This window comes from Mus pahari, chromosome 8 (assembly GCF_900095145.1).
Source record: "Mus pahari chromosome 8, PAHARI_EIJ_v1.1, whole genome shotgun sequence".
Classification (NCBI taxonomy): Eukaryota; Metazoa; Chordata; class Mammalia; order Rodentia; family Muridae; genus Mus; species Mus pahari.
Genome location: NC_034597.1, coordinates 12,085,974 through 12,096,570, shown reverse-complemented (window position 1 = coordinate 12,096,570; position 10,597 = coordinate 12,085,974). Strand labels below are relative to the sequence as shown.

The 10,597-nt window shown below is 40.0% G+C and overlaps 1 protein-coding gene across 1 annotated transcript in view; it reads left to right on the top strand.

The window, feature by feature from the left end:
• Nucleotides 1-10,597, top strand: part of Mss51 (MSS51 mitochondrial translational activator) — a 13,924-nt gene that overhangs the window by 2,055 nt on the left and 1,272 nt on the right. Inside the window, exons 2-5 of the mRNA XM_021204074.2 lie at nt 7,337-7,578; nt 7,845-8,000; nt 8,589-8,713; nt 9,117-9,683. Coding sequence (XP_021059733.1) covers nt 7,361-7,578; nt 7,845-8,000; nt 8,589-8,713; nt 9,117-9,683 — 1,066 coding nt within the window. The 5' untranslated portion in view covers nt 7,337-7,360. The remainder of the gene's footprint in view (nt 1-7,336; nt 7,579-7,844; nt 8,001-8,588; nt 8,714-9,116; nt 9,684-10,597) is intronic.

The following is a 10,597-nucleotide window of genomic DNA, read 5'->3' as shown; positions in this document are numbered from 1 at the left end:
CTCGAACTCAGAAATCCGCCTGCCTCTGCCTCCCGAGTGCTGGGATTAAAGGCCTGTGCCACCAGGCCCGGCCAGAAGAACTTTCAATATCTCTGCTTTATGGACATTCACTCGGAGGTTGAGAAGAGAGAACAATGAATAGGAACATAAGGATAAGGAGAAAGAAAGTGCAAGAGAATAATAGAAGGTGATTCCTCCATTAACTTCAGGTCATGGATTTATAAGAGCAGCATTTAAGAGTTGGCTATGACTGCTCTTGGAGCCCATTATGGCCTGACAAAATTAGAAGGTTCTTTGATCTAGAAAAAGAAATAGAGATGAGTATGAGCTTGATAATTCTGGAAAGAGTTTGTTGATTTTGCTATCTGTGTACATTTTGTAGCTGCATAATGATGCTGGAAAGTTCCCTTTAACAAATCTCATTGAAATGGATCAAATGTCAGGCCATTTTTATAACAAAACCTGATCCCTAATGTGAACCCTGTTACCTTGTTTGCAATAGAACCAACTGCTGCCAGTGTTTTTATCCTCTATCCTTTTCTTGTCCCTGGAGACAGTAAACCTGGATATTAATAACTTTAGCCTCTCTGTGTCTATAGATATTTTTATTTCTTAAGTTTTTCAGGTTGTGGAAATTTTACATATGAAATGAAACATTTTAAAGTTAGCAGTAAAATGACATTTAGTGTTCTCTGTATGTAGTTTAGTTGATACAGTGTATGTAGTGTTGATAGAGTACTCTCCTGGTGTGTATGGAGCCCTGGGTTTGATTCTCATCCTTCATAAACCCAGCATAGTGGTATATATTTTTAATTGGAACACTCATGAGATAGAGGCAGAAGAATCAAATGCAAAACTCAATCTCACCTCATAAGTTTGATATCAGCTTGGGATACTTGAAACCCTGTCTCAAAAGTTTCATTTTAATTAATTAAAAAATGTTAAGTATATTCACAATGTTATATAACCTTTGTATCTAGATCTGAAACATTTTCATTCCTAAAAGAAAACTCAACTGAGGCAGTTATTCCTCATTTACTTCAGTACATCCAGTCCCTGATAACTGTCAATCTACTTGTCCTTCTCCAAGTTTACTCCCCTCCCTCTTCTTTCCTCTCCTTAAAAATCCCAGTGTGTTCATTGTTCATTTTTATTGGACCTTTAGTTTCTTGTTGACTATTCTGAACAGTGTTGTTCTAAACATTCACATCAGAACATTTTTTAGATAAACATTTTCAGTTATTTGGAGATGCATACACAAGAATGAAATTGCTTTGACATGTAGTAATTCTATGGTTTTTCTTTTGGTTTTTTGTTTGGTTTTGTTTTTTTTTTTTTTTTTTTTTGTTTTTTTTTTTTTTTTTTTTTTTCGAGACAGGGTTTCTCTGTGTAGCCCTGGCTGTCCTGGAACTCACTCTGTAGACCAGGCTGGCCTCAAACTCAGAAATCCTTCTGCCTCTGCCTCCCAAGTGCTGGGATTAAAGGCGTGTGCCACCACTGCCCAGCTAATTCTATGTTATTTTAGTTCTTTCCTTTCTTTTCTTTTAGTGAGACACTGTATTCCTGGCTAGCCTCGAAATTACTGTATAGTATAAGCAGTCAGTCAATCTTCTTGCCTCTCAAGTATTGAGATTCTGAGTGAGATCTATAAATGTCTTTTTCTTTTTCTTTTTTGATAGCCATCTTTATGGGGGAATGACGTTCTTTTTTTTTTTTTTTTAAATTGGAAACCAGTAGGTGTGTTTTCTTCTGCTTATTTTCCTTTTGCACATATTCTTTTTAAAAGGTCTACTTAAATATCTTCTCCCTTTTCAAATATTTTCTTAATTTTTGAGAATTCCAGGTATGCATATAATATATTTGATCAAATATACCTCTTATTCTTTCCTTCAGCTTCTTCTGGACACTACACATGCATACATACAACATAGCCCACTCCCAAATTTACTTCTTCCTGAAATAACCCTTTGAGTCCAGTTAGTGGTACCTGTATGTGTATGGGTATGTGCCATCCATTGCAACATGAGCAACTTTCCAGGGACCACAGTCCCAACGATTACCAGTACTCCTCAGATAGGTGTCAGACCTCCTGAATGCTTTCCCACTCATGCTGGAATTTTGACTAGCTTGATCTTCTATGGACCTTGAACAGGTCAGGTAACCACAATCTGTGGTTTTATGACTACAATACCATGTCATGTCCAGGAGTCAGCATTTTATGGCATATCTTTGCTTCCTCCGGTTTTTATAACCTCATGCCCCAGTCAGTGTTCCCTGAGTCTTAGTGATGTACATTGTAACACAGATGATAGTTGTCCCATGTAGGCCCGAGCACTCAAAGTCACCTATTTTTTGCCACTTTGACCAGTTAGGAATTTCTATATTAACTATTGTGCAATGTAAAAACAGATCTGTGGGTATAAATGTAATCATTTAGAAAACAATGTGATAATGTGGGCATGTAGCAAACAACAGTACTAGGTACCCCTAGAGCCTATGAATACCCGACTCAGGCTTTTCACAGGTTACAGTCCCAGGCATGAAGTCCTTCTTGTGGAGCTGGCCTCAAATACAATCAGGAAGTACTTGGTTACCTTCTAGTGGTCATGCTTCTGTTTTATACTCAGTGAGCACGTCTTGCCTGGGAAGGTCAGTATTTTAGCATTCAGAGCCCAACACTGGGTAAGGCTTTTGGTGTCTTCTCCCCCAGCAGATAGCATAGCACCTCTGGGACTCTGAAAGCTAGCAACCAGGGAGAATGTTGCTAAGCCAGTTCTTTATATCTTGTAACCAAAATATGTATTGTTTTCAGTTGTAGGGCTTCAACACCAAGTTAGGATGTACTTTGTCCAATAGATGGGTGGTAGTCTTGAGACAGTTCTCACTATGTAACCCTGGCCTGACAATACAGACCAGGCTGGCATGAAACTCAGAGAGATCAACCTGTGTCTGCCTTCCGAGTGCTGTAATTAAAGGCATGTACCTCCATGGCTGTCTTTAATTCTTTGGGTTGTTATTTCACACTATTGATAGTGTCTGTACTATTTCTATCTTTGTTTTAGATTTATGTATTTAAATGCTTTGCCTAAACATATGTACCTCATTTATGCATGGTGCTCAAGGAGGTCAGAAGAGTGTTGGATCCTCAAACTGGAGTTAGCCATGTTGTACGCTGCTGTGTGGGTGATAGGAATCAAACCTGGATGGATCCTCTGGAAGATCTTAACCACAGAGCCATCCCTCCAGCCCTCAAGTCATTTTGTCATTAGTTCTCAGATTATTTCTGTCAGTATTTCTATAGTCATCCTCTTCTTTGTATTCAAATTTTCTTTTCCCCGACTACGTGCATTCAGAGTATTTCCATCTTTCAAGGTCAGTTCTAACTGCTTTCATCTCATGTTCTCTCATTAGTGCTTTCTAGAAGACTTCATAGTAACTTACAGTTTCTGTCTGATATCACCATAGATGAAATATATAAATTTCTTCCTGTTTTCAAATGACTTTTTTCAAGTTACTTTTTTGTTGCCTAAACTCATCTCAAGCTTGAGATATTCCCACCTCAACCTTTTACTGAGGTCATAGGCATATGCATACATTCCCAAAAATATACACTTCTTCATATTTGTCTCAATATAGTAGTTTACAAATGACTTTACCTGTTTATCAGTAAATACACATTGGGTGAGTGATGTTTTAATTTTTTCCAGTATGATCCTTTGTGTCTAGTCTCAGGTAAAAGACAAGGCAAAAAAGATACTTGGGTATAACATCCAACTAGATTAATGGATATGGCCTTAATTTTACTTCAAGATTAGTATGTCTTAGAAATTTTCTTTATAATTTATCTGACTTTTCTTTTTCAGATAAAGACTTTTTACATTTTTATTTTATTTTTCTCCTTGTTCAACTAAACTCATTTTTAAAATAGCATTTACTATTCCAGTTTTAATATGTGTGCTTCTAAAGCGTGCTTGAATATATATTTTTAATTAATTATTTTTATTTCATGTACATTGTTGTTTTGCTTGTGTGTATGTTTGTATGAGGGTGTTGGATATTCTAGAGCTACAAAAATTTTGTTTTTAATTACATTTATTTGTGTCCATATGCATACACATGTGTGCATGCTCACATGTTCACAGAGATCAGAGAACGGCCTTCAGAAACTGGCTTTCCTTCCATCACATGGGTTCCCAGAATCAGACTGTAGTTGTCATCTCTACTTACTGAGCCACCTTGCTGGGTCTACTTTTTTTTTTTTCTTTAAAAGCAAAACAAAACAATGCCTCTACTCCAAATAAATTATGATTTAAAAAAATAATAATAAATGCAGGTAAAGAGATGGCTCAGCAACACTTAACTGCTGTCTTCCAGAGGACTCCAGTTGTAGTTTTCAGCACGTGCATGACTGCTCACAACTATCTAACTTCAATTCAAAGGGATATGACACCCTATTCTGATCTCCATGGCACCAGGCATGAATGAACATGACACATACATATGAATATGTACAGGATAAACACAAACGTAAAAATAAATCTTCTAAAGAAACTTGAGGTCATGAGGTGGCTCTATGGGTAAAATTGCTTATCTGGCAAGCCCCGATGACCTGAATTTTCCTGGAATCCAATTCTATAGTACACGTCTGTAGTTTCATTGCTCTTATGCCAAGTGGGGAGGTAGAGAGAAAAATTGCCTAGAAAGTTGTGGACCACTTAGCCTGGGTTGCATGATGAGATATAAATAACAAGAAATATCCTGCCTCAAACAAGGTAGAAGGCAATCAACAACTGCAGGAGTTGTTTTGTGAATTCGACATACACAGTACAATACACATGTGTCTGCATTCATACCCATACATGTAAAATAAAGATCAATATGATTTTAGTCCCATTTATCTTAAGCTTTGGTATTGTTTGGATGTCAAACATCAGCCAGATATCATGGTATGTAATAGATCCCAGTTGGTTAATATTTTCCATTTCCAAACCACTATTAAAGAAAATCCTAGAAGAAAGATCGAACTGTGGACACTTCGATCCTTTTTAGAAGGGGGAACCTAATACCCATGGAAGGAGTTACAGAGACAAAGTTCGGTGCAGAGACTGAAGGAATGACCATCCAGAGACTGCCCCAGCTGGGGATCTAGCCCATAAACAACCACCAAACCCAGACACTGTTGCAGATGCCAACAAGAGCTTGCTGACAGGAAACTGATATAGCTGTCTCCTGAGAAGCCCTGCCAGTGCCTGACTAATGCAGAAGTGGATGCTCACAGTCATCCATTAGATGGAGCAGAGTCCCCAATGAAGGAGCTAGAAAAAGTACCCAAGGAGCTGAAGGGACTTGCAGCCCCCTAAGAGGAACAATAATATGAACTAACCAGTAACCCCACAGCTCCCTGGGACTAAACCACCAACCAAAGAAAACACATGATGGGACTCATGTCTCTAGCTGCATATATAGCAGAGGATGGCCTAGTCGGTCATCAATGGGAGGCGATTCCCTTGGTCCTGTGAAGGTTCTATGCCCCAGTATAGGGGAATGCCTGGGCCAGGAATGGGAGTGGGTGGGTTGGGGAGCTGGGGGAGGGGGAGAGGATAGGGGATTTTCAGAGGGGAAACTAGGAAGGGATAACATTTGAAATGTAAATAAAGAATATCTAATTTTTAAAAGAGACATCAAAACAAAAAAGAAAAATAATATTGGCTAGAAGCCAATAAAAAAAAAGTAAATAAATAAAATGCTGTTAAAAAAAAAAAAAAGAAAATCCTATCTAGAGTCACATATCTTTATTTTAGGACTGAAACCCTGCCATTTTGATTCATATGTTTCCAGTGAAAAACTGGTAGTTATTTAACTTAGCCTAGATGTGCTTCATTCATTCTGCATCCCTGACAAAAAGATTTTGCAATTTCCTGACTATTCCTCTCAGTTGCCTTTGAATGGCTTCATATAATCTTTGATATACTTGAAGACTTTTTTTTTTTTTTTGATGAAGTTGGTTCATGACTATCAACAGCAATGATTTTTATGCTTTCAATACCTTTGTGGGGGCCTTGAGCAGAGGCATTTCCACCAGTATTATCCTTTGTCCTGCTGACCATCTTGCTTCCACCTCCAGGCATATGTCACAGGACAGCTCATCGTAGCCAGTGAGGTCCTAGTGGATGATTGTGAAGGTGACTAGAGCCATGGCACTAGTTAGAAGGGCAGAGAGGGGATCCAGTGGAACAGACTGTCCAAAAGTTAAATTTCATGTTTTATATTCACAACTAGGTTAGATTGGCCCATTTTCCTCCTGCTGGGAATTTTGGATAGCCAAAACTTGTGTTGCCTTTTCTTCCTTTTTAAGTTAATTTAACAGCCTGTGTGCTGAGACAGATTTGGTAGCACACAGCTAGGCTTCGTAAGAGTCTGTCTTAACAAACTACCAAAACTTCTCTGTCCTACATCTTGGAATGTAGTTAACTTGATAGAGTGCTTGCCTAACATTCATGGATATGGTCCTAATACTTGAGAAATGGAGCCTGAGGGTCAGGAATTCAAAGTCATCCTCAGCAACACAGTGATTAGGGACTATCCTGATCTACATGAACTGTCCCCTCCTGCCTCCCCAAAAAATCAAAGTCTCAAGGCTATTTTGATCAACCCAGTTCTTAACCACTGCCTTTTTAAGGGTTTCTTAATTTCTTACTTTGTACATTTATTTACCAGTATGTATAACTTCACATATCACACAATACATAAATTATAAGTGATTAATCTCTTGTGTTTGCTTGAGACAGAATCTTGCTATACAAACAAGGCTGGTCTGGAATTCTATATGTGTTCCATAGCCTCCTGAATACTAGTATAGAAACGAGCTACCGGGCTGGTGAGATGGCTCAGTGGATAAGAGCACCGACTGCTATTCCAAAGGTCCTGAGTTCAAATCCCAGCAACCACATGGTGGCTCACAACCATCCGTAATTCGATCTGACGCCCTCTTCTGGTGTGTCTGAAGACAACTACAGTATACTTACATGTAATAATCCTTTGGGCTGGAGTGAGCAGAGGTCCTGAGCTCAATTCCCAGCAACCACATGATTGCTCACAACCATCTGAACAGCTAAGTGTACTCATGTACATAAAATAAATAAATATGAAAAAAAGGAAAAAAGAAATGAGCTACTATGTGCCCAGTGGTCTCTAATTTTTATAAGTGTTAATATCAGTAAGTAGTCTATAACTAATGAATAAATCTTCTCATAGTTGGGCCTTAGAGACTTGAATGTGAAGTAAAATGCCAGGTGTCTGAAGATTTGCATTTTTGTCAAATTCCATTCCTGTTTAGCACTGGTCCCCAAATTCATTGATCATGGCGCCTCGTTCACGGCGACGAAAGCACAAGAAATCCCCACCAGCGATTCCCATGATTGAAATCTCACCCACAGACGTGTCTCCAGTGCCTCCAGCCCTCTCAAAACCTGGCCCTAGCATTGATGCACTTGGCTTCATTTCCTTGGATGATAATGTACCAGGTCTGTCCCAGCTGATCCTCCAAAAGCTGAACATGAAAAGCTATGAAGAATACAAGTGAGTGACCAGTTCTGTGGAAAAGGCATAGTGTCTTTGGAACTAGTCATATCAGAAAGTTGGATGAGTAAAATTTAGTAATTTCTCATTCTGACCTTTGTCAGTCATGTTACTATAGAAGAAACAATTTGCTTAAGAAAAATGAGTATAGGATACAAACCCTGTCTCGGAAAAAAAAAAAAAAATCCATACAAGGCAGAGGAAGCACAGAACAGGTTTGGGAGATGTTCATCCCTGTTACACCTTCTTCCATACTATCTCTACAGGTTGGTGATAAATGGGGGAACCCCACTATCAACCTTTGGATTTCGATGTCAACAAGAAATGTTCCAGAAGATGGAGGACACGTTCAGATTCTGTGCTTATTGTAAAGTGCTCCCTCGTGGCCTTTCCAATTGCAAGGTTCTCCGGCACTGTAAGAGGTGACTCTTAGGGACCAGTGGGGGAACATTTAGGAATGACCCTATACTAAGTCCTCATTCCAAGAGGAATAACCCTAATGGTTTTTGTTTGGTTGTTTTTTGTTGTGTTTTGAGAATTAATAGTTCCTAATTTTGTGTGACCCCAGTTTTAATCTTGTTTATTTTGGTATTGTGGGGGATGAAATAGCAGTCTTCCTGCTTCTTTCTTGAGTACATAGCAGGTAAGATGACATTTGTTCTGAGAAGGCTGAAGATGAGGCATGCCTGGTAAGGAAAACATCAGCAAACGTCTAGGATTTTTTGGTTCATCATTCTTTTCTTTCTTTATGAAAGAGATTTTTAAAAAAACAAAAACCTAAGTTGTTTTAGATCGGTGGAAATGGGAGCAGCACTCTAAGGATGATTGTATTCCTAATCTGTTTACTTCATCTGCTGCATGGCTTCTGCATTTGGGCTGTTACTGTCATTCTCCCTACCTTCCTCACCTCTCGCTAGCCTTTCTTTGTAGGTGCAGGCATCCAGACACTTCCCTGGACACAAAGACATTTTTGTGACACAGGAACATGTTTCTTTGGTTCATTCTCTCAGATGCAGAAATGTCTATTACTGTGATACAGAATGCCAGAGGTCAGATTGGCCAGCACATAGGAAGGTTTGTCGAGAACTCCATCTTGTGGCTGTAGATCGTGTCATGGAATGGCTTCTGGTCACAGGTAGAGCATTAGGATATTGTACTATAATAGCATTTGATGATTTTAGATGGAACTAAATAAAAGCATGTTATTTTTAGGGGAAAATGAGAAACTGAGAAGGAATGCGGATACTTATAATTAAAGGTTGGCAGAATAAATATGGAGGAATTACTGAGGAGGGAATTTTGAACCCAAGAAAGGATTTGATATTTATTTTTTAAAATTATGGGTTTCTGAGTATAGGTTTTTGCACATGAGAGCAGTGCCTCCCGAGGTTAGAAGAGGCCGTGGGGTCTTCTAGAACTTGAATCACAGGAGATGTGAATTGCCCAATTAGGCTGCTGGGAACTAAACTCAGGTCTTTTCCAAGAGCAGTGTGCCCTTTTCTCTCCAGCTCTGTTTATTAACTCTTTCTGCCCCACAGGTGATTTTGTCCTACCTTCAGGACCTTGGCCATGGCAGCCTGAAGATATACAGAATTGGGATACCTGGTTTTCTATGAGGGGTTTACAGCTAGAATCTACATTGAATGCTCTTCTAGGTAGTCAGCCTATGACCATGCTTTGGGCGAGTCTAGGAAGGCCAAGGCCAGACCCAGATGTCTTGCATGGCTCTTTGAAGCGGTTGATGACAGATGTTCTGTCGAGGCCCTTGACCCTGGGCTTAGGGCTTCGGACTCTGGCAATAGATGTTGGGAAGACTGGGGGAAGCACATTGCATGTGGTTGGTGCTTCCCACGTGGAGACATTTCTTATTCGTTCTGGAGATTATGATGAGCTTGGCTACATGTTTCCTGAACACCTTGGCTTTCGTGTGATCATGGTGGGTGTGGATGTGGCTACTGACCTTTTACAGAGTTCCTCATCTTTATCCTTGGAGCCTGGAACAATTCAGCTTAGTGGCCACAGGGCCCTGTATCATGACTTCTGGGAGGAGCAGATAGAGACTGGGAATTTGGCCCATCCAGATTTGGTGGCTGCATTCCATCCAGGTAAGAACTGTTCATTCAGAAGAATGCTGAGGAGCTGATAATTTTCCATCCTGCACTTATGTGATGATTTCTATCACTGTGATGAAACATTAAAATCAAAAGAAAATTGGGGAGGAAAGGATTTACTCAGTTCCCACTTCCACATTGTAGTCCATCACTGAAGGAAGTCAGGGCAGGAACCTGGAGGTGGGAGCTGATGCGGAGACCATGGCTGGGTTGTACTTACTGGATTGCTTCTCATGGTTTGCTCAGTCTGCTTTATTATAGCATCCAGTCCAGGAATGGCACCGCCTACAATGGATTTGGTCCTCCCCTATCAATCACTCTCTTAGTTAGGGTTTTATTGCTGTGAAGGGACACCATGACCAAGGCAGTTCTTATAAAGGCAAACATTTAATTGGGACTGGCTTACAGTGTCATATATCATGGTGGGATACATGACAGTGTCCAGGAAGACATGGTCCTGGAGAAGGACCTGAGAGTTCTACATCTTGATTATTAGCAGGCAGCAAAAGGGGACTGTGTTGTGTGTCCTAAGACATGTCTTGTCATAGCTTGAGAATATAAAACCTCAAAACCTGCCCCCACAGTGACCCACCTCCTCCAACAAGGCCACACTTTCTAATAATGCCACTCCCTATAGGTCAAGCACCCCAACACATGATTCTATTGGGGCCAAACCTATTCAAACCACCACAATCATTAGTTAAGAAATGCCCAAAGCTGGATCTTAGGGCTGCATTTTCTCCCTAAGATCTTTTGGTCTTCATTAAATACAGAATAATGATTGTGGGGAGCCGCCCTCACATTCGCCATTACAAGATAGCGCTGATGTCCTGTGCTCTAACAAACAAACAAGGCAGCTGCGCATGTGCTGGGTAGATTTCCATTCCCTTGTGCCCTGCCTTTCCCGT